The sequence below is a fragment of the Drosophila busckii genome, chromosome 3R, assembly GCF_011750605.1.
Source record: "Drosophila busckii strain San Diego stock center, stock number 13000-0081.31 chromosome 3R, ASM1175060v1, whole genome shotgun sequence".
Lineage (NCBI taxonomy): Eukaryota > Metazoa > Arthropoda > Insecta > Diptera > Drosophilidae > Drosophila > Drosophila busckii.
In genome coordinates, this window is record NC_046607.1 from 7,347,602 (window position 1) to 7,371,731 (window position 24,130).

The 24,130-nt window shown below is 35.7% G+C and overlaps 4 protein-coding genes and 2 non-coding genes across 6 annotated transcripts; 2 read left to right on the forward strand and 4 right to left on the reverse strand.

Annotated features, from left to right (window-relative positions):
* Positions 1-1,420: 1,420 nt before the first annotated feature.
* On the reverse strand, positions 1,421-3,869 carry LOC108601568 (CG9733). Its single transcript, XM_033293985.1, has 4 exons — positions 3,063-3,869; positions 2,345-2,441; positions 1,977-2,275; positions 1,421-1,920 (listed from the first exon to the last, which is right to left on the reverse strand). Exons 1-4 carry the CDS (start codon positions 3,616-3,618, stop codon positions 1,592-1,594), a joined length of 1,281 nt encoding a protein of 426 aa, XP_033149876.1. The 5' UTR covers positions 3,619-3,869; the 3' UTR covers positions 1,421-1,591.
* Positions 3,870-5,251: 1,382 nt separating this feature from the next.
* Positions 5,252-7,410, reverse strand: LOC117134621 (serine protease 7). The gene is made up of 3 exons (XM_033294011.1): positions 7,311-7,410; positions 6,513-7,113; positions 5,252-5,980 (listed from the first exon to the last, which is right to left on the reverse strand). The coding sequence occupies exons 1-3, from the start codon at positions 7,366-7,368 to the stop codon at positions 5,386-5,388; spliced, it is 1,254 nt and encodes a 417-aa protein (XP_033149902.1). The 5' UTR covers positions 7,369-7,410; the 3' UTR covers positions 5,252-5,385.
* A 1,916-nt stretch (positions 7,411-9,326) lies between these two features.
* Trnal-uag lies at positions 9,327-9,406 on the reverse strand. The gene has a single exon. It is a non-coding gene; the product is annotated as a tRNA-Leu (tRNA).
* Positions 9,407-9,619: 213 nt separating this feature from the next.
* On the reverse strand, positions 9,620-9,699 carry Trnal-uag. The gene has a single exon. It is a non-coding gene; the product is annotated as a tRNA-Leu (tRNA).
* Positions 9,700-12,119: 2,420 nt separating this feature from the next.
* On the forward strand, positions 12,120-12,611 carry LOC108602687. The gene is made up of 2 exons (XM_017990827.1): positions 12,120-12,242; positions 12,301-12,611. The coding sequence occupies exons 1-2, from the start codon at positions 12,153-12,155 to the stop codon at positions 12,577-12,579; spliced, it is 369 nt and encodes a 122-aa protein (XP_017846316.1). The 5' UTR covers positions 12,120-12,152; the 3' UTR covers positions 12,580-12,611.
* Positions 12,612-13,727: 1,116 nt separating this feature from the next.
* Positions 13,728-14,751, forward strand: LOC108602597 (CG18404). Its single transcript, XM_017990734.1, has 5 exons — positions 13,728-13,983; positions 14,138-14,314; positions 14,377-14,409; positions 14,476-14,562; positions 14,621-14,751. Exons 1-5 carry the CDS (start codon positions 13,738-13,740, stop codon positions 14,639-14,641), a joined length of 564 nt encoding a protein of 187 aa, XP_017846223.1. The 5' UTR covers positions 13,728-13,737; the 3' UTR covers positions 14,642-14,751.
* The last annotated feature ends 9,379 nt before the right edge of the window (positions 14,752-24,130 follow it).

A 24,130-nucleotide genomic window follows, 5' to 3' on the forward strand; every position in this document is an offset into this window, starting at 1 on the left:
GCTACCGAAGACATATATATAGGTATTGTAAAATTAATTAATTTTTGCTTTTATTAAATACAAAATGTAAATTAAAGAACATTTTTTCGATTTAGGCTCAAAAGAACTAAGACAAAATTAAAAAATAAATAATTTTCAAAATTCTAATTTAAAAACTATGTTTAAGAAACATTTTCTATGCATTAAATTTTGTGCTTAGAGCATTCAGGCAAAATGTGATAATATCTAATTTATAAAGAAGACAAATAGATAATTTTTGCAATTGAATTTTAATACAAAGTCTTATAGTTTAGGAGCGTTGCTGATCAAATAGTTATGTGTATTTTTGATTGATTAGACAGACTAAGTCTAGCTGCCTACTATTTGTTCAACTGATTAAGTTTGTGAATAGAGAGTCTTATGCCAACGTTTAAGTCCAACTGAATTTGTGAATTATTTTGAAGAAATTTCAAACCCTTTTTCAATGCCAAATATCATGTTTGCCAATTCACACACATGTATGTATACATATATAAATATATGGTGGCATATAAAATTTGTATGCATAATCTATGTAGTTCAAGGTTAGCGTCAAAATCGCCAAAGCTTCATAATGAGTTGGGCACACAGAGCGCCGCCCGATAACAACAACAAGCAGACACAACAACAGTTATGAGCAGCTGATAATCAACATCATGAATATTAATGCGAGAGTCAGAGACATTTTCAACATTAGCATTAGCATTAAAATCAACATCAATGCGTCAAAGAGTCAAGTTCACTTTCACTTGAGGCTGACGCATCACACAGACACATGTGTGTGTGTATTGGAGTCCAATTTTGGTCAGTGGCACACTGGTCAGGCACCTGTGCATACAAATGGAGCACATTGTCTGTGGCTATTTTTGGCCAAGTTTCGTTGACTGATTGATGGCATCGATTTAAATTTTGGGCAGCTTTGCTTTGCTTTAGCATTGCATCATTGTCTCTCTCTCTCTCTCTTGCTCTCTCCCACTCTTTGGCTCTCTTGAGCTTTTAAGTGTGGGTACGTGTTTTGGGCTGCATGCGAATGGCGAGTGAAAGCAAAGTGTGGCAATCAATGACGACATCAATTTAATACAACAACGAAACTGCAATATCAAGTTTAACCAGCTGCCTTGTCTGCTGCATTGATGTGAAAATAAGTGAAACAGCTGATGGCGCTGGATCGATGTTTAGCATTAAAATTGAGAGTTGACTGAGTTTCAAGCGTCTGCTGGCCAAGGGCGGACGTTTGTACAAAATAAAATCAAACTTTAATCTCGAGTTAGCCATAACTTAACTCCAATTGCACTTGTAGTTTTTTTTTTCTATCAACCAGCTGAGCATGCCTGGCATTTGATTAATAATACTATTTGTACTCCAAAACGCAACTTGTGTGTAAATATTTTAATAGCTTATTTAATTAGAAACATGTTTTTCAGACTTTTGTTAAACACACACACATACACACACACACTCAGTTTATACCAAGTGTTAGATCATTAGCAAAATATTTACAGACATGTGTTCCCAGCCTCCCGCTCAGTTGACCAATTGTTTATAACTTCCAAAAATATACGCTGCTCTTTGTTCAGTTCTGTCGCCGTATAATGCTCTCAATCCAGCTGATATAGCTAAGCACAGACGTATAAACTCCAGGCCCGGAACCGCACTGAGTAAAGCCGTAGCTAACAATGCCGTAGGCCACCCAACGCGAATGCGTACGATCGAAATACATAAGAGGACCGCCGCTATCACCTGCGCACGTATCCTTGGCCAGTTCGCCGCCTGCGCACAGCTGCTTGGGGCCCAAGCGCACGCCATAGAGATCCAGAACTTTGCTGCAATTCTCATTCGACACATAGGGAATGCGCAGCTTCAGCTTAATGGGACTGTGTGAATTGATGAAATACTTGTTGACTGCAAAGATAAATTGTAAAGCTAATGCTGCAAATAAATATGCAGAATCGACTTACATAGATCCGTGCGTCCCCAGCCAGAAACGGAGAACATTTGGCCCTCCACAAGTGGCGTCTGTGCAGTTTTATTTGGCAAACAAATGGGCATAATAAAGTGCGTAAAGCTCACAGGATGCTTCAGGCGTATAACAGCAATATCATTATATTTATAACTGGAGTACTCCTTATACTCCGGATGCACATGAATGTGCTCAAAGGCTATGTCCAGCGCTGCATCCGCGCAGCTCAAATAGTTTGGCTCCTCAATGCAGTCGGGTTCGGTTTTTACATTAAACTCACCCAAACGCACGTGTTTACTATTGAAGAAGAGAGAGCAAGAGACATTACTACAAATAATTCTAGACAGTTTAGGGCTCATTACTTACAGTCCGCGTCGCTCTCGCACGCTCTCGCCTTGAACGCAATGAGCAGCGGTGAGTACATGGCGATCATCAATCAAAGCTCCGCTGCAGCCATAATCGTCTGGGAATAGAAAAGGCAACTTCAATAAGGAATTAAATTTTTAGGCCATTAAGCATTTAAGCATATTCGGTATTAAATAACTCAAGTTAAGTTGAGTTATGAAAATCCGCGATAATGCAGTTATTGATATAATTTCGGATTGGATTCGGGCTATTTATTCCTAAGCATTATAACTTAAAGTGTTGTTTATTTCAATCAGAAAAGAAATTAAAATGTAATAAAAATTAGCTTCGAGTTCGTCTCAGATTTTACTTCCATGAATGGTCGCAGCTCTTATCCGAATCAGCTTTATTTTTCAAGAACCAAATATCTTTAAGTGCTATGCCTACAACGAATTTGGCTTAAAAGACTGCAGACTAAATTCTCATTCTCTCCCGATGGAGCAAAATTCTGCTGATAGCCTGTCCTGCAATAAAGATCAGTAGAAACTTTGTATGTTTTCACTTTCGTTTCGTAAAGCACCAAAGCCTTGAGACCTCAGTACTTCCTCCTATTGGAAGTCTTTACTTAACTTGCTTAATAGCTTGAATTAAACTTAAATCCGTCTTTGTAGGGATTTCATATAAAATGTATGTCTGACTTTGTTATAGCTTTGATATGCTATATTCACTTTGAACTCACTTGAGTGATAAACCAACAATGCGAGCCAAGGATATTCATCCAGCTCAGCGATTTCGCCGCCGTAAATGCGATTTGTGACCTGCTTGCCGCACTCGTTGAGCAAATTGAAGCCGCTGCTAGGCTCAACGGTTTGAATGCGTCGCTTGAGCTTTTTGCGCTTGAAACGCGCTGTGACGTCCATGAAGCGCCGATACTCGAACTTGGAGAACTGTATGACTGGATATAGATAGTCCTGGCCATTGGCTGGACAGCAGACGAGCGCCTCGTAGGCGAGCTCTGTGCCATTTTTAGCCTCCGTCACGGTGGCCATTTCCACATCGCACTGCACTTTCTTCAGAAAGTTGACGCGCTCCGAGCTCAGATTGGTCACATTGCGCACTTGCATGTAGGCGGCGCATTGGCCCACCTGGACGCATATGCCGGGCTTTGTTTCGTTGGGTATGTCGCAGGCGCGGCGTGGTAGCTGCTCCAGCTGATGGCAGCTGGCGTGGATGAGCACAAGCAATGCGCTGGCTGCCCACAATGCGCCGCTGCCGTGGCTGGCAAACGTGAACATCAGCGTTGACACTCGCGCTAATTGCGACAGCAATTTGATTTCTTGGGCCGCGGCGGACGGACAACGCAGCGTATACGCAATCGACACACTACGACACGGCACGGCAGCAAAAAAAAGCGTTGGCAATCCACTCGCGCGTACGCTCAACTGTGTATTAAAATTGAATTTGAATGCCGATCGAAACGCCAGCAACAAAAATTGAAAACTTAACAAAAACGTAAACTAAAGAAACGAAACCTCAGCTCAGCGACTCGACTCGGAAGAGTGCCGAAGTGCCAAAAATAAAAAACGTAAACAAAGCCAACGAAAAAAATTATAAACGGAGCGCTGCCCCGTTACAATTTGTCGCGCCCCCAACGCCCGCTGCGCCGCCCACTCGCCCAACGCTTGTGACACCAAAACGAGCCGCAAAACTGCACTCGACTCTATTTAAAGGGGAGCAGCGGTCAACTGGTCCGGCTATAGCAACGGCAACGGCAACTGCTGAAGCTTATGCAATCAGGCCCCAGACCCAGACACCTCGACTTAGCTCAGCTGTGTAGCTTTTGCTTTTGGCGGTTTCACTTTCATTTGCTCTCTCAGCAAAGCTCCAAGCTGTCTACTTTTAGGCTTGGCTTGAAATTCGCAGTCGAAAGCTTTCAAAGCTCGAGTTCTCAATCAATTGGCCAAATCTTTTCTATCAAAAATACTGACGCTGGTTGGCATTGGTTCAGACTTTTTTAAAATCTATTTAATTTTATTATATGCTTATAAATCGCCCACTTAATTCAATAGATTTTTATATGTTTGCCTGCTAGTTTGCGTGAAATATTTGTGTCCATATTATTATAATTAATTGCGAATCTATTGTGATCTCCAGAAGTAGAACAATATCATCTGAAGTGACGAATTAATGATCAACCGTCATGGTCTTGTATCAGAAAGGAAATAGTCAACCCTACCAAACAAGCTTTAAAGCTATAAAAATTATAGATAAGCGATGAAGTTTCGACTACTATATTAATATTATTCAAGTTATAAGATGTGAACTGTGAATTCGGTCAACGAACGTTTCGTAAACTGTATTTTTATTCAATTCCAAACAATTCAAGCAATTTCATCTCTTTGGATAAAATTTCTAATTTCTAAAATTTAGTCTATAGATCAGTGAGATAAAATGAACGATTTTCTCTTACATTAAACATAAACTCAACATCAGCCATAACGCATTGGTGATATGTATCGCATATAGAAGAGAACATCCAAATGGAATATGGAAAAGAGAAGAAAAAGTTTCCTAAAGTTGAGTTGCTTTTAGAATTCCTATTGTCGAGAATCTCTAACTAATTTTAATTTTTAATGCTCAACTGAACATGAGAGACTTTGGATATTATAATCGGGGAAAAAACATATAAGCACAAACAAATTTCCCCTACTTCGACCATAGGGTATATGTAAAGGCGCATGTCAATTGTTTATAAACCCAACCACATGAAAAAAACCTCAAGTACGCGGCAGGTGGTAAGCGGAAGCAAAACGCTTGTGGTTTATGCTCACGCTCTTTGGGTCAATTATGAGACCGCGGCGGCAATGTCAATGGCAGGCGATTGTTCGGAAAAACCAAAAGCAACGCTTGTTAAATTGTCTACAGTTTTATTGGACTAAATTAACACTTAATGTAAGAATTAAATTAATAAGTTATGGATAAAATTAAATTTGTGTGTTGGCAAGATCACATTTGGAGCTTCAGACTTGGTACATGGAATTAGGGCGCTGCTTTTAAAGCGCTTAGGGGCGTATTTGTTGCCTGATCCAAATATCATAGGCGGCGACGCTGGTGTAGACACCAGGCCAGTCCTTCAAGCCGCACTTGTAGCCAAAGGAGACAACGCCCTCGAGCACCCAAGCGTTGTCGCGAAAGCGCATGAGCGGACCACCCGAGTCGCCATCACAACTGTCCTGCGCATATTTGCCGCCAGCACAGAGCTGGGTGGGCACAATGCTAATCTTGCGCTCGGCGAATTTGCGTCGACACTGCTCTGGAGCTACAAAGCTTACGGCCAGCTTCTGTTTGATGGGACTGCGCGCGGTCTGCAGCGTGCGTCCCCAGCCGACGACCATGAACTGCTGACCCACCTGCCTGGACTCTGGTGCCACCACCGAGGGCAGGCAAATGGGTTGTATGCTATTGGAGTAGCGTATGTTGCTCAGCAGACGAATCAGTCCAATGTCATGCTGCTGATTGGGTGAAGACTCCTTATACAGCTCATGGGCACGCGCTTCGGCTATGCCCAGGCGCTGAGCTGCCGGCGCACAGGAGCCACCACCACTGGGGCAATCCACGGAGCTGCGCGTGTCGTGCTCGCCCAAACGCACCGAGGAGCTGCAAGCAGAGAGGAGAATTGAACGAAAATTAGTATTTTTGGCAGTCATTAACTCAGGAAATCAGATACACTTGGTTAATTGAAATTTGGCAAAAGTGCGAACGTGCCCAGACGCCAGCCAACACCCCAAGCGGTCGACTTAATGACCCCAGCACTAAACATTGAATGATTCATGCTAACAAGCAAGTCGAATTTAAAAACAAAAAACACTTAGAAGCTGTCTAAAGCGCTAAGCTGGCTAATTAATATGCTGGAAAAAAAACAAGAAGACAAAGAACAAAACAAAAGACCAAATAATAACAAGCGCCACTAGTAGCGCAAGTATACACTGAGCGAAAAGTGTACGCTACTCAGCGGGAATCCCTTCGGACACCTAAGCGCTCAATTAGTAAACCTAAAACTGGCTGAGCTACCCCAAGCGCGGATGAATAAGCGACTTTCGCTTGAAGTTCGCAGAATTCTAACCTGTTTTCGCTTGAATTTCAATTAAAAGCGCCGACCAATTAACAATTCATAACTCGCAATACTTACAGTGGTCCAATCTCGCGTAAAATGCGACCCACCAGGCAATGCGCAGCGGTCAGCACATAGCGCTGATTGATAAGCGTGCCAGCGCAGCTGGTGGAGAGTCCACTGCCCGCCAGTCTTCTATACTCGAGCAGCACAGTCCAGGGAAATTCATAAAGATTCGCATCATCGCCGCCATAGATTTTGTTCTCAATGGTGACACCGCCGCATGTGGGCGGCTGTGGCAACAAGCTGGAGCCATCGCCAGGCGCTGCCACTGGCTGACTTAGACTATTGTCCACACGTCCACCATTGCCGCCAAAGCCAAAGCCGTCGCCCAAATTTTCGCTGGGAAAGACAAATGCACGCTGAGCAGGCGTTGTGCCCAAATTGTCGTAATAGTCGGCAAAGTTTGAAGTCAAGCGACGACTACGCGTATAGCCCGTGTCCTGCGTGCAGCAAACAAATGGACGCTGATCTGGGCCACGACCACAGCCAGAGGCGCGAATGAACTGACGCTCGCTGGGCGATAAGCTGGACTGCTGCAGCACCGAGTAGAGCGTCTGGCACTCATTAATCTGCACACAAAGTCCCGCACGCTGATTTGGATTCACACAACGCGCATCTGAATACGAAAAAAAAGGTTAAGTTAAGCATTAACATTCTTTAGTATATCACACTATAAAATTTTAAAACACATTATGTAGCTGTATTATATCTTAATTAATATTATTATAAATACAGCAACAGGTTGAACCGGCTTTTGAAAGAAGATTGAACTAGAGTTCAATGCTTTTTGCATATTTATTTTTAGCCACTTACAACGCGCTTTTGTTGTTTCGCCAAATATTATGCACAAGAATAGAACAAACAATTTCATTTTATTAGCACACTAAACTTTTGCACAAATATTTTGTATATTTTAACTAAGCTACCGCTTGTTTTATTTAACGCTTGATTTAAAACTGTGAGCTGCTCTGGCTATGCCGCTAGCTTTTATAGCCACAGCGCCAGCAGCCAGCGCTAAAAACCAGAACAACGAGAGTACAAAGTGTTAAAAGCTGGAGAGCGTAGCTCTTGCTGCTTAATCAGCAGTCGCATCTTTGTAGCTCTAAAATGCTGAGAGGCTTAATTTGCGGTTTGAGCGCATGTTTACTAGTTTTATTAACTGTCATATTTTTGATTTCTATACAAGTCACTAGGCGACACTGAGCCAACATTAACAACATTTGTTCTTTTTTGGAAAATTTGTTTTGTCTTCTGCGGCGCCGAGTGCGTTGAACCAATCCAAAACCCAAACCTCAGCTCAATGACGTTTCATACATTCAAATCCGCTTCGACGTCACTAATTTATAAGAATTTAATCAGAATATTATTTTACTCATACAATTGGCATGTGCACTCGTTATGCAAGAAAATTAATTCATAGATCTTGCTCATTTGTCATGCAAGCTCAAACTACATTATAAACTTTTACATGAATAATTGCAGCTGCCGTCTGGAATTTTACTAGTATAATGTGCGTACTAGTCCGAGTCTATTGCAAGTATCTTTTTCGCTTGGGGATTCACTCGGCTTATTTACTTTGTCAGCGGGGCTATCCTATCCACACGCTCATGCGTTAACGAGTTCCAAATGATGCAAGACAGCTTGTCAACTACAAATGTATCTTTAACAAGAACGTGAGAATGTCGGGCGCAGTTACTTTTTGATACACTTTGACAGGGCAACAAACAGTTTAAATAAATCTATTTTAATTTTAGTTTAAATTAATAATGCGTACGGATTGAACTAGGATCGGTTGAGAACATGATAAAGCTTGTGTGTTATTTATTTAAAGTCAACTTTTTGATACACTTTGCCTAGGGTAGCGTAAAAAAAGCGAAAAATTTAAGTATTAAATATTTTCCAAGAGATTTATCGTTCGAACATTTTTGGCAGTAGGCTATATGAATGTGTGTGATTTATTTGAAATTTTGCGTTAAATATTGTAGGCGTTAGACGATTTTTTTATTAGATTTTTCCAACTGGCTATAACCGTTTTGAGCAACAGAGGGGAGAAAATAAACAAAAAATTATAGTATAAAAGTATAAATAGTATAAAACTTCGGAATTAGGAGTACGTTCTTACCAAATTAAGTATTTCTATATATTATTATCTAAATTCTAGTTGCTCATATAGACGGAAGAACTTGGTTTTTCTTGTTTATCAAGAATATATGTATATACTTAATTTGATCTGCCACGCCTCCCTCTGTGCTACAACTTCATTATACCCTCTTATATTTTTCCTAAAAATATTAAAGTGTATGTAAAAAAATTTCCATATGATTGTAACAAATTGCTTGGCTGAGTCAACAAAGTAAAAAATCAAACAGAATTTAAAATCAAATTTGATTTCATTATTATTATGAGAGCTTCTTTAAGTGGCTAGCAATGTTAATTCTTTATGAATTCCCCGCAACTTGTCACTCTATTAACAACTTAACGCTTTAAAGTTAATTCGGCAACGAAATAAATTTATAAGTATCATTTGATTTTGAAACTCATGCCCATCACAGAGATAAGCGTTAGTTTATGTGGCCACCGCACAAACCGATTTAATTTCCTGCCCTTTTCACTTTTCATTGCATTCTCAAATTGGACAGCCGCTGCGGGTTACCAACAAGATCAACATATTAGCTTAGAAAGGGGTAAAGTTCAAATAAACGCGGAAAATGTCAACGCCAGATAAACGTCTGTGCCGGAAAACGCCTGCGGGGTTGTTCTAATTAAGCGCAGCAAAAAGCTCGCAACCACCAAAGAAGAACAGCAGCAATAAATTTAATAAAAAATATCTGACAGCGGTGGGATTCGAACCCACGCCCTTTCGGACTGGTGCCTAAAACCAGCGCCTTAGACCGCTCGGCCACGCTGCCGCCTGGCGCGCAGCCATTTTCAGTGCTAGAAGCTTCCCAGGCTAGAACAAAAAGTAGAAAAAGTAAATTTAATTGCGTCCCGATAAGCGTTTCTTATCAGTTACGAGTCAAATTTTAACTATTTATTTACGCTAAGCTCTTTTTAAAGTACTGCTATGCTTTCTAACAAATAATTCATATCAATTATATGTGCATAAAACAAAAAAAAACTCTTGACAGCGGTGGGATTCGAACCCACGCCCTTTCGGACTGGTGCCTAAAACCAGCGCCTTAGACCGCTCGGCCACGCTGCCTCATGTCGGTTTGTGTCAAATGCTCAAGTTGAAGGCAAAGCAAGCAGAGAGCGCAAAGAGTGTAAATGTTGGTCTAACTTTGGGGATGTTTGCCAAGAGTGTTGCTGCCACTGCTGTGAAAAGCGTAGCAGACACCTACAAAAAAGCAGTAGTCGTAGTTCAAAATGAATGCTAAAAACGTAGCAAACACTTTTAAAAGTAGTAGCAGTAGTATAAAATGGAGCAAACTTACTTATTTGAATTATTGTAACTTTGTTGGCTTTAAACATTAAACATATTCATTAATTTTGGTCATATTACATTTTTAGGAAATTTTTCAATTTATTTAGCAAATGTTTGTGTCTTCTATTTATTTTATTTAAAGCCATATTCACTTTTTCTAAAAGTATTTATAATAAATGATTAAAAAACACAAGTTTTGCATTTCTGCTGATCTCAGAGCATATACAAGGTGTCAAATTCTGACAAAATATTTCAAAAGCAAAATTTTATTGAAATATTTTGTATTTTTTATTGCATCTATAGAAAGTGCATTATTTTGAAACTTACATCATTTAGTGAGAGACACATCTAGTGCGCATAACCAAGAATTAATCCTTTGGCCTTACACATATAAGTTCTCAAAAAGTTAAGGCAATTTAGAGCTCCGCACCAGCTGCCCATGGATGATGCGAAGCTGGATAAAGCGAATGCCTTTGCGTTCCTGCCTTTTTATTGTTTATTTAAATTTTTTCTTCATATTTTTAACTAACTTTTTTCTTCCAAATTTATTAAATTTTTTATTTAATTTGAATTTCAATTTTTTTTTATAATAGTTGTTATACAAATAATTTAACCAAATTTATCAAGCAGCAGGCGCAGGTTCGACTCCTGGCTCGGTAATGATTATTAAATCTTTATATTAATACAGGGTGTTAAATTTAAAATAAGCCAATATTTATTATATTTATTCGTTTTGACAAAAGATCGTACATTTTCTTTGGCAAACTATTGTCGATTTATTTAGTTCAGAAACAAAATATAACTGTTTTATTACTTCTATTTCTAAACGAAAATAATAAAAAATATAATTAAATTAAACATTTAAAATAAAATGTTCTTAACTGCAGCTTTGTTCACTTAAAATGTAAATCATATTCTTTATTTAGTGAAATTTGAAAAAAAAAAAAATCATTCAACATCCTAACATTTCGGCAATAGCTACAGCTTAAAGTATTTATTTACCTTTTGTATTTATTAATTAAAGTCATGGGTAAAAGAAAATTAAAACAAATACAAACATTTATGTAAACTAGTTTAGTTTAGTTGCTACATTTATATTTTGCTCTATAGTTGTGCTTGCTGAACTAATCCAGAGATAGCGAAAGCAAAAATGTTAACAAAAGTAAAAGCAAACATAACAATTGGGTATTATTTTATGATCCAGCTCCGCATCAAAGCGATTCTAATTCATTGACAAACGCATTTTGATTTTGTCGATAATGAAGGGCAAACTGGGGGGGCAAACGGGGTTGCAAGCTTACACCTTCGACACAGCTGAAAGGTCGAGCAGCCCCTGCTTTTGCTTTTTTTACGATTTGTGCATTTTGCAAATTCGCAAGCAACATAAAAAACATTTTCTCTCTTTGCTGCCACTATTTTCATTTTATGTCATTTTTATAGCGTAATAGTTTTTTTCCTCTGCTGCTGCTTTTCCGATTTACGAGCGTTTTATAACTTGTTTACATTACGGGCAACGGTAACCCTGGGAAGCGTTTTATGCAAAAATCTATTAAAACGCTGGCAAGCCGCATAAAAATCACAATAAATGTTGAACGATTGCACTTGGGGGGGTGCTGCTGACTTTTTTGTCACAAATCATTTAACACACATTTTGTGCTTAAAAGCAAAGGAAATTGTATTTGCAATAGCTGAACTGATTAAATGCGAATTTGCACTAAGCAGAGTTTGTTAATTAGTTTGCTGCATAGCAAATGAAGCGTAGCTAACTTAAATAAATATTAAAATTATAAAGAGCGCAGCGCTAGTTGTTCAAATGTCAGCTTTTCTAACGGTAATATTACTACTTTGTCTGGCTGCTAACTGCAGTTGCATTGATGACATAATTGAAAATCTGGAAGCGGCTTTCGATGAAGTTGTGCAGCAAATGGAGCGCAGAGAGTTTGTCAAGCCCCAATCGAGTTCTAAATTGTATAATCGATTTGTAAGTAGCTGAAATTAAGCAAATATAACCATTAAGCTTATTACTTATATTACACAGGAAGATTTTAGAATGTTTGTTGAAAAGCAAACTTCAAACTAGAGCGGGACGCAAGGCAAACTTGAAAACTGTTTTTACAACTTTAACGAATTGATTGAGCACAGTTTACAAAGCGTTTAAATGAGTTTTAACTTATTAAATAAATAAATATTATATAGCAGTTCTTAGTCTTTACTTAAACTTAGTTGCAGCAATGCCAACAATTTTGCTAATACAATCGCTAATTTTAATGCCCAGCATTATAGCAGCTGGAAAACATAGATCGCCCTCTTGGAGGCAAGAGGTAAGTTCTAAACGCTCTAAGCTGAGACTTGTCATTTATTGTTTTATTAATTCTGCAGTCAAACTTTGATAAACTTGTAACAAGCAGTGGCGACAACAAAGATAAAAAAACATTCAGATTTCAACCAGCTGAAAATGCTGTAATGTACATAAATTATCCCAAGCGAACTACAGTCAGCAAAAAGACAACAAAGGAGCCTCAGTACTTTCTTAACTTTATGTTTAATAACAATGGCAAGCCCAAAATGACTTTAAAAAATAGAGACTTGCATAATACAGCTAAGAAGCTGCCACTGCAAAAGGAGTTGCCACTAAGAAGTGACGAAGCAAGTGTTTAATTAAATATGTGTAATTAAAAAATAAAACATTTCGAACTTTTGTTTATTATGAAGTAAAAGTTTGTGCTGTGCTTTAATTAATAACAACTTGTCATCCCCAAATTTAGTGTAAACAAATTAGTAAATTGCAAATGCTCAAGTTTGCTGTGAGTTTTGCGATAAGAAATTTACTTTGTGTTATCAAAATTGAATTTGGTCTAATCAGTTAATAGGCAACATTTTTGTAGTGCCTAAGCAATGTTATTGATGTTGCAAAAAGTTTGGCTATACACTTTAATTTTTTTTTTAAACTGCAAAAGGGTATATTAAAGTTGAAAATAAAACAATATTCAAATGCAACTTGTAAGTGAAATTTTTGCAATTAACATTGCATTTATAGAAAGTGCATTATTTTTAAGAGCGACTCGTCTAGTGCGCATGTGCGTTGCAGGATTCGTCCTTTGGCCGACACGTTTTAGTTTGCAAAAAGTTGCGTGAATACAAGCTCAGCAGTAGTTGCGGATGCTGCAGGAGCAGTTGGAGCACGGGTGTGTGGGTTCTACTAACCATACATTCTAAGCCTTTTTATTACATGTTATTTTCGTAAAATGATTTTTTTTTTAATTTAAATATTAAATTGTTAAACTAAAAAGTGAAGCACAAATCTATTAAGCAGACGCAGGTTCGACTTTCTGGCTTGGTTATGAATAATTAAATAATAATAATCTAAATTTAGTTGTTGCTTTATATTTTTAAACATTTTTTCTCTTCTATTTTGAAATAAATTCGCATAAATTTCAATGTTAAAATATCTAAATCTAATGAAAATCAATGACAATATTAAGTATACGCACAGCTTGCTTCTAATCCAAAGTCTTTTATATTGCAATTGAATTAAATGACATACAGCAGTGTCTCAAGTGCCTTATGCTCAACTTGAATGTTAATCGTTGTTCTAATTTTAGTCTAGCCCGCCAGTATTAGTTATTTTAGATTAAATAGCAATGTGATAACAAATTAGGCGATCAATCAGTGCATGCCACAATTTATTTTGACTCATTAACCACTTGAGTGCAACAAGTGCGATTGGCTTTGACTACTACGTCTTTTGTATATGGACTGACTATAAATGCGCTAGCACAACTCGAAAGTGGTAACAGTACTAACAAGTAAACCAACATGCAGACTTATCAGACAATTGCTATACTAGCTACACTTTTGGTGGCCGCTCAAGCGGGCACTGTCAACTTTGGTGACATTATGGGTGATGTTTCCAAGGTGGCAGTTGCTGGTGAGAAGCAGTGGCATAAGCTGGCGCAACAGTTTCCCATTGAGTTGCCCAGTGGATCCAAGCAGATCTTATATGTGAAGCCAGAAGCTTACAATGTACTGAGCGATATGGCCAATTCCTTGGGTGATTTGGCTGTAAGTAAATTAATGCAAAGAATGAATTCAGTTTGAATTAACACAATATCAAAATAATTTAAGTTCAGATTGAAAATATTACCAAGCTCAAGCTGAATTAAATGCAAAGTGGATATTTTGACATATAATATGCTAACTAACTTATGCTAAATAGAACGCCATCACCAGCTTGAATGTTAAGCAGCAGCAAGCGACTTATGTCAAGCCGGAGGCCTACAATGTAATCGGCGATGTGCTGGGTGGTGTAGCCAATGGACTGGGTGATCTGGCTAATGCCATCACCAGTCTGAGCGTGCAAATGAAGGCTCAGCCCAATACCTACAGTGTTGCTGTAAGTATTTGCATTTGCTAAAAGTGTAACAAGCAATTAATTTATATTAACTATTGGTACAGTCCGATGGTGCCTCCATTATTGGTGAAGCTGGCGTAAGTACTGCTATATACCAAGCCGATTATTAAAACTATATTTTTATATTCATTTATGCTTAACAGGGAATCAGTGCCAAGACTATTGCCGCCGCTGCCAACGCTGCTGCTCCCTATGTAAAGCAAATTAATGCTGGTCTGGGCGATTTGGCTGTAAGTTCACGCTATTTACAGCTTAAGCGTCTTAACAATTAATCTCTGCCTTTTACAGAATGCCATTACCAGCCTTTAAATGCGCTATACACATTGCTGTTTTATCAATTATGAAATAAAATATAAACTTCGCTTGCTTTTTTCTAAATCAATTAAGCAAGTTCACCAGCAAGTCTGAACATCAATTAAGTGCAGCGCTTTTATTTTGATTATGCATGTGTCTTGTTTTGAAATTTAAGAGCTGTAAGCAAGGTCATCATCATCTGCTCAAGTTCCAAAACTGTTGGCAGATGCCAGTTTTTAAAGCAGTTCCTGTTATTGTTGAACTACTTGCCCGAATAGGGGTCAAATGATATGTTGAATCGAAAAGCGATCAAAAAGCACGTGATTTACCCTGCAACAACATTAGGGGATCAAATAACAGCAGACACCCAAGCAACAAAAGCTGAAGCAACAGGCAGCCGCATTGTTTATAGATTTTATTACAGCCAAGCAGCTGATAAAGTCTAAAGTGTTCTACTATTAAATTGTAGCAAGGGTGTTTAGAATTCGTTGTACTAAAGCTCGAGCTGTCTTGTTTTTGTTTGCATTGCACTATGGATAAAGTCGAATATTTTGGCACAAATAAATACATAAAAGACTTCAAATCATTTTGCTTTACTTGATTTCTTAATACCACAAAAATAATTTTAAAACATTTTAAGCTTTCCCACTTTCATAGTCAAGCGATGAAAAATTAACAGCAGCTATCCGAATGCAAAATATTTACTAAAATTATAATTATTGTGAAAAATGCATCTTACGATAGATTTATTAGTTCGAAGTACATAAATTGTTCTGTAGGTTTCAATATGTAAGTTATACCACTAAGCATACAACATTGTATTGTATGCTTAGTGGTTATACGTATAGCAAAACAATATGAAAATTTTAAATGAAATTCATATGCCGCTTTTTGAGTGTTTATAAAAAAAGTTAAGGCAAAATATTTCAGTAGCTCGCAAATTAAGCAAATTGGTTAATATTTTAGCACAACATATTGTTGTTAATATTACAAAAAAATATTTTTTTTACTTGTTTTTAGAGCTAGATGTGGTCTAATCACAAATAAAAAAAAATCATAATAACATATTTTTGAATATGAAGCAGCTTTAAAATTAAAAAGAATTAACAATAAGATTAAATGAATTGAAATGAATTTGTCTAAGCACAAAAATAGAAAAAAAAAACCCCAACATATGAATTAATATTATTAACACATATGTTAGATCTTCGCTCTACAGACTTTATGCCATAATTTTGAATTTTACCCATAGTACATTGCTTTACTTTTGGCAGTGGGAACTGTTGTTGGTTCTTCGTGCGCTCATAAAATTGGGTCATCCGGAGGGTTCGAGTTGCCACAAGATTATAGACGACATGCATATAGCATATATGTATATGCATATGTATATGTGAGTTGGCTGTTATTAACTCGCTTTATTGAGCGGCAAAGTCGGGACGTCGATTCGTAACTCGTGCACAATAATTATGGTAAATTTACCAAAAATAAAACAATTTTTGTTTTGTTAATTAATTTCGGCAGCGTTAAGTTGAAGCAAACAATACAAACAATAACCCTTTACATTGGCACGCCTCTAACTTTGCTTGTTGCTGATATATTCAAATTTTTATGAATATAGCATTTAATATGCTGTAACCCCCCAGACACGACTTTGTCGAATGCGTGTGAGGCCCCAACAAAGAAATGTATTTATATGAAATTATATTTAAGTCGAGTGTGAATAAAGGTAATTGTGTCAACTTTAACGGCAGCAACAAGTCAACGCCTCGTCGTGTTTAAGGCCCATTTATTGGTTGGCTTGACAGCCAAAGACCTTATAATGGCATTAGCTTTTGAATTTCATTCAAATTCGTTTCATTTCGTTTCGTTTTCGTTGTGGGTGTAATTTAATCAAAAAATTATACTTTCGCCCTAAGCGTTGCTGCTGCTTATCAAGGCAAACCGGTTCACAAATCGTGTTTCTATCTTTATATATACTTCAGTAGTATATATCTGCTTGTCTGTATATATGTATGTTAGTGGTCAAGGTCTAAGGAGCGTGCAGTCAAATCGGCTAAACAATTGCATGAAGCACCAGCAAACAAAAAACACAAAAAAATGCAAAATGTAGAACCAAAAAGGAGCGCAGAGAATTGCATAAACATTGATGATGTATATACCATATAGACGCTGGCCTCTGTATACTCGGAGTTATTTATGTATTGTGCTAAAAATAGAGGGGCTGCAACATTAGGGTGTCTCACTACAAAATTCGCAAATATATAAAAGCTTTTAAATAATGTTAACTGCTCATAAAGCTTAGTAATTAAATTATTTTATTAATGTAAACAAATAATAAATATATAATAGCTTTAAATAATTCTAACTAATATAATAATGCTTAGTAATTAAATTATTTTAATGTAAGCAAACAATAAATCATTATACTTAGTTATTGGATAATTTTATTTAAATTACGATTATTCGACTGAATGATACGCCATATTGAAGGAATTTTTTCACGTTTTTTAAATGATTTAAAATAATTCAAATATTATTTTGCTTTTATTTCAATTACTAGTTGATTACAAATTTTTTTTAAATTTATTTTTGTCATAATTTTAACAACTGAAAATAATTCAACCATTATTACGGTAACAAATTCCCAAAAAATAATAAGATATATCAAAAATAAATAACTTAAGCAGTTGAAAATAGTTGCAAGATTATATTTAATTATTGCAAAAAATTATATTAGTTTGTATAATAATTAACCTTGTAAATAAATAAATAATCAATTATATACATTTTCCATATAATTGATCAGTAATCGTATTTGAAATCAAATATATACATTTTTCAATATAATTGATAAATAATTGTATTTGAAATCAAAAGGGACAAAAGTTCAAGAGCTTAAATGCCGAAAAACTTATCTTTTTTTTTTGATCGGCACACCCTAATGGTGGCATGCAACATCAAGAGCAGCGTCATGCAACAGCAGCGTGATTGCAATTCGAGCGAAGCTTTCATGCAAAAATACACATGTTTATACATATGTATAGGGGCATATATATATATATATCTATATACATACATGCGTGAATGCAGCTAAATGCAGAAATACATACAAATGTTTGAGGGACTGTGTTTGTGTGCCACAAAGGGTTGCCAAACCACTTGCCTTTATGTACCAAATGGCAATAAATAAATAATGACAACAACAAAAAAAAAGGCTGCTAAGCTTTTGAGACTTTAAAGAAGTCGGAATACCCTGCGAGCTGAATAGTTTAACAGCAATTGTAAAATCAAAAAAAAAAAGAAAAAAGAAGAAATTGTAGTTATAAATATTTAGTAGTTTTTATTATTTTATAATACAAATATTTATGATTTCCTATGAATTTAAAAAGCAATTGCTTGCTCATAATTTTAAATTTAAAAATATTTAGTAATTTTTAATTAATACAAATTAATTTGTACAATATTTTATGGTACAAATATACATGAATCATATGAATTTAAAAAGCAATTGATTCTTAAACAAGCATAGCTCATAATTTTTAGATTTATTTCGCAGAATCGAGCTTTGAATTTTCAGAATCTAGTTAAAAAGGCACTCAAAAAATTGTTTTAAATTCTAATTTCAGCTCTTTATTTAAGCTCTACATTCTAATTACTACACTAGTTTTTATTTGCAAACTTTTAATTTTTTTATAAAGTATCCTTTAAATGTAATTTCAAGCAGCCTGGCAAACTGGTTTGATGCGATTTAGCTTCGCACCCAGCCACCGGCTGTGCTTATCTTATCGAGCGTGCTCAAGCGCTTTTGACCAGAAGACAGAATTCTAAGGAATATACTGCCAGCCATAAAACTGAAGGCCATCAAATAAAAATTCGAATCGCTAAGCGACGACTGCAGCATTAATCGTCACAATTTTCAGCTGTCAACCTTCAACATCCAATCGCGTTGCCATTAAACAACAACACACACGACAAATTAATTAATGCCCAGGCACACACACACACACACTAGCACACACTACAAGGTGTCAAAGGGGGGTCACCATCATTAGTGGCATATCAGTAAACTTTTTTGGTTGCCAGTCGAATAAAAAAGTATTCACAAATTAAATTAAATGAAGTGAGTGTGAAAATGCAGGGAGTGAGTAACCCCCAAAAAACATAAAAAACACAACACTCCGAGCTGAAAATTAAGCACTTCAGTATGCCAGGGCAGGGCGAAAGGAAATACGCTCAAGTGATTTTCATAGCAAGTTGCCTGGCCCTGTCAAGCGTCCGTCCGACTGTTGATGTAAAATCAAGATAAGCAAATTGTTGCCGAAAAACGAATTCGTATGTACTCTAGTACACAAAGGAAGCGATTTGGACGGTTTAATGATGATAGAGCATGACACTGAATAAATGTTAAATAAATTGTGTTTTTAACTAAAAAGCAGTTAAAACTAAAAAGCGCATTAAAGAGTTGAGAAATCATTTCACTGAAGTTCGCTTAAGAACATTTTAATAAGTCGCAAACTAATGTTAAACATAGCCATTAAATTTATTTATTTTAATTAATTATTTATATAATGTCAACTATGAACAGTCGACGGTAAAAGAAAATGATTAAAACAATATTTAAAATAAAATTTTTTAAATACTTTTAAATTTAAATGAAGTTTTTGTTTTAATAAAAAAAAGTATGCAATTAATTTATTTTATATAAAAATATATACATTTAACTTCTTTTTCCTTAAAGAAAGTTTATTTGTGTAATCCTTTTTATTTAGATTGATATTATTGACATATCATAAATATATAGAAATTATTTTACATAATATTGTAACTATATATTTTTAATTTTTTTTATTTTTGTATTTTTTGTTGTATCTATAAAAAATAATAAGAAAATGATTGGAGGGTCTAATTATTTATATATGAAAATTGTTTTTCTTTATTTAATATAAAATATATTTTAAACAAACCATTAGTAATCAATTTATTTATTTTTAGGAAAAATTGTATAGACTGAAAATACCCAGGTAATTAAAAAACATAAATATATAAATATTAAAATAAAAAAAATTAATATTTTAAAAAATAAAAATAATAAATTAAAATATTAAACAATTTATTTAACAAATTCATATTCAAATTGAATGTTTTAGCAATATTATAAATTATATTAAATTCATGCCAACAAGCCTTAAGAAAATATTAAGAATGTCAAGTAATTTACTTCAAGTAAAAAAAATAAGTGTATGCCATTATGACTTGAATTCAGTGTTCAGTTGTTGAATGACAGCTAAATTATAAAAATAATTTTTTGGGACTACATGTCTCAGCTGCTGCTCTCACTCTCTCTCTTGCTCTTTCTCCCTTGCTCATTATCGTGAATGGGTATGATAATTACTATAATTTTTATTTTCATGATTCGCGCGGCTGTCGCCATTGCCTGTCAAATTGTCGTTGTCATAAAGTTAAATGTTCAAAACTCCAAAAAAAAATGCTCAAGTGTGTGTAAATGTGTCTGCTTGCAACCTGTTTCACACATGCAACAGCAGCCCCTAAAAAACAAAGAACTGAAACTAAAAACAGCAGTTGTTTATTATTATAATTTGGTTAAAGTTTTTGTTGCTGCTTTTTTGGATGTGCAACAAGTGCAGGGAACCGGTCTAAGCAGCTTGCATGTGAACAAATTTCAAGTTCAAATGCGAATCAAGTTGATTTGAACTACTTCAATTGATAAACTGCTGCTGCTGCTGCTGAGTTAAGTAGGGCAGCAACTTAGACCACTTAAGCAACAACCCTATGCCTAAAACTCGAAGGTCTCTTCCTCGGCTGTCAACTGATAAACAGATAATGCAGTCCCAGTCCCAGCTAGCAGCAAAAAAATGGGAATAATGTGGCAGACAATGTCTGTGCGACGCTTCAACTGACTGCCGCACATATAAGGCAATGCCAATGATATCATCAGCACATACACACACACACAAGCACACACACAGATGCAGGCTGTATGCCAAACCGCAGATCAGTGTTGCCAAATTAGCTAATTTCAAGCATATTTGAAAATGAAAATAGCACAATATTCTGAAATTTAGCAGCTTGTAAAGCATATTATAATAATAAATGTATTCTTAAGGGGGAAACCTAATTAGAAAGTTGAAAAATCGATTTTTTTTTGCTTTAAATTGTTCCTTAAATATTTAAGAATGCTCACAAGAAGTTTCCCGACATTTCAGAAGATATTAAGCAAAACGTGAACACGTCTATTTTCTCCACTTTAATTTTAAACATTTTCACTGAAACTGCGTACACGATTAAAAAAAAACTACAAACCTTTCTGAAATGAATTTTAGCTGCTTTTTTAAAAAAAAAATTCAAAAAAAAAAGTATAAAGTATCTTTACAGTGGGTCAAAATACGATTTTTCTTCAAAAGCGACATTTTTTACTTTCAAGGTTCACAACTTTTGATAATTTGAAATTTTTAGGTTCATATAGAAGATACACTAATTTTTAAAGTAATGCAATATCATTTTTGGTTTGGGTTTTATTTAGTTTAAAAATATTTGGTTGAGTTAAGTTAATTTTTTCCCTGTCAAAAAAAGAAAAAAAGGCAATTTTCAGGCTTTATAATTAGGTCTCCCCCTTTAATTGCAATGGAAAAATATAGAAACTTATTTTTCTTCGATTTTTGCTTAAACTTTTCATCATATGATCATGAATTTATTTTCTAATCGAGCGTATTGTTGCAATCAAATAATAATTGCATATGCTTGGCTAGAAAGTTGCTTGGCTAGCTTTTTTTACACACAGGATTTAGCTTATTTGTTTTCTCAACACTGTGAGCCGCAGTTACTTAAACAAAAGCAAAAAGGCATTATTTTGTGTATTTCGAGTTCGCGTCTCTCTCTCTACACTGCTGCAAATGCTTTAAATTTGAAGCATGAAATGCAGAAATGCTCCACACACCAATACAAACGCAGATAAGTTCAAGTTTAGCATGCAGGATCCCATTCAAGGCCCCCCAACACACAAACACACACAGACAGAGAAAGAGACAGACAGACAGCAACTTAAACAAGTTTCGCTTTTATTTAGTGCCTCGAGCAGCGCCAAGATTCCACATGTATATATACAAATGTATATAGCTATATATATATATATAAGCAATGGTTGTTACGTGCCGCAGCATAAAAATGGAACAACTTATGTACGATCGCCAAAGAGACGTCGCACTTAATGCTCTGCTGGTTGCACAACGATCTGATCTGATGCGCAAACGCAACAGAGAAAATAAAAACTTTGCAAAGGGCTACGCAACCAAATGCAATTGTAGCTTTAGCAAATTTGAGGGGAGTTGTCTGCTGCGTCTTCTGCTGCTGCTGCTTCTTCTTCTTCTGCTGGGCAAGAGAGTCTCGGTGTCAGTAGGTAGAATCTCATGTGTATCTATGTGTGTCAGAGCGACCAAGGAGCTGAAATTAAAGTAAGGCAGGAGGTTTCTCGTTCAAAGCACGCGCATAAGTTCGCATGTATCTGCTAGATACAAATACACACACACACATGCTTAACATTGGCCATTTCATTTCACCAGCCACAGCCACATCACAACTTGCAACATTGTTGCACACGCAGCAGAAAATTAAAAGTGATTTGGACAGATTTAAGCGAAAGGGCCCGCCAGTTGATTAATCACAAAACGTGCGCTCAGTATCTTTAAGCGATCACCACACTGCCCACCAAACTGCGCATCTAGTCAGAGCTGAAATCTGCTTTGCAAGCTTCAAAGTTAAGCCTTCAGTACAGCCAGGTTGTAGTAATGCTGATTCTGTTGTTGAACTTATCGTTGAAAACCAGATTTGACAGTATTAAAGCTTAAACAATGCATTGAATATATTTCAGAACTACAGCTTTAGTTCAACTGATTGGAGTATTGTTGATTTTATCATTGCTAAGTATTTCACAGCTATAGTTTCAATATTTGCAGAATTGCAGTTTAAACTCTTTGTACTGCTGGTTGCAGTATTGTTGATTTTGTTGGTGATTTTATTAGGTATTCACCAATGACATTTCGTTCTAACATTCCAAGCTATTAAAATAAATGACGTTGGTGAATTTAGATTTAAAAAAGATAAAAAGACTTCTTTTTTTAGAATTTAATTTATCTTTATTCCAATCCAATAGCTAAACAAAATTTCAATTACTCTCAGATTGAATTTTGATTCAGCAATTTTCAGTAGAGTTATTCCACAATTATTGTTTAAGCATTCCAATTCCAAGACGTATAAAAAAGATTAAAAGATTTAATTTTTTGTGGAATTCAATTTATCTTTAATCCAATCTAAATTTCAATTACTCTCCGATTTAATTTAAAACGAATTTTTTGATTCATCAACGTTGAGTAAAATTATTCTAGAATTATGGTTTAAAGTCTAATCATTTAAATTCCAGACTTTTTATTAGAAATAAGAACAAATCAAAGAGATTGGTAATGTTGTAAATCTAAATTTCAATTATTCTCAGACTGAAATTTAAACGAATTCTTCTTAATTAACCAACGTTCAGTGGAATTATTCTACAATTATCGCTTGAACATTAAAATTCCAGCAATTTTTTTAGAAATAGGAATCAATCAGAGAGATTGGTAATGGTGTAAAGTAGTCTATTGCCTATGAAATTGGTCGATTGCCATGCTAATTTCAACAATGTTCTGAATGTGCGATGACCGATAACCAGTAAAGTGACTAGATTTTCCCAATTAAATGTACTGGAGTTAATTTATAAACAATCGATAGTTGTCTTTGATTGCTATTCAAGTGGAAAAACTGTTTATCTACAACTTCTATTCTTCCAAAATGCTTTCAAAATAAAGTTTCTGTTTTGTATAAAAAATTGACATGATTTATCGACTCTAGTACTACGACACTTGTTTTTATCAAGCCATGCATTGCTTTTGATATTCTATGCAGCCAGCAGCATGTGTTTCTTATTTCTAAAAAATAAAACACAAAACAGTTTTTGGTTAATTGGTATTGAGTTTCGATTTCTTGACATGCGCGCCATAAATTACAAAAAAGCAAAAATTCTTGTTTTATGGCGTAATTGTAGACAAATAGACAAACGACTGAGTGAGTTCATATGCTAATTGCAAAACAAAAGTTAAAGCTGGCCACAGCCAAAGATAAGCAAAAGTCAAAGGTGCTATATAAATCAGGCTATAAGTTATGGCAACGTATTGCTGACAGCGACCGCGACCTTTTAACCCTTTGGTGGCTAAAAAAAGAAACAAAAGAAAACGCGTAAGGCGGTTTGATGTACGAGGCCCTGGGGAGCAGCGCTGGACAAATTGCTTACAGCAACAAAATGCAAATCAAAATGACAAAAGCAATTAAATTTAACCCATTTCCAATATAGAAAAAAAAAGAAATTCTATAAAAAATGTAACTTTTTGTGGTTATTTCATGTGGAAAATGTGCTGCATCATGAGAGAGCGAAAGGGCTGCGCCCTTTGGTTGCCAAGT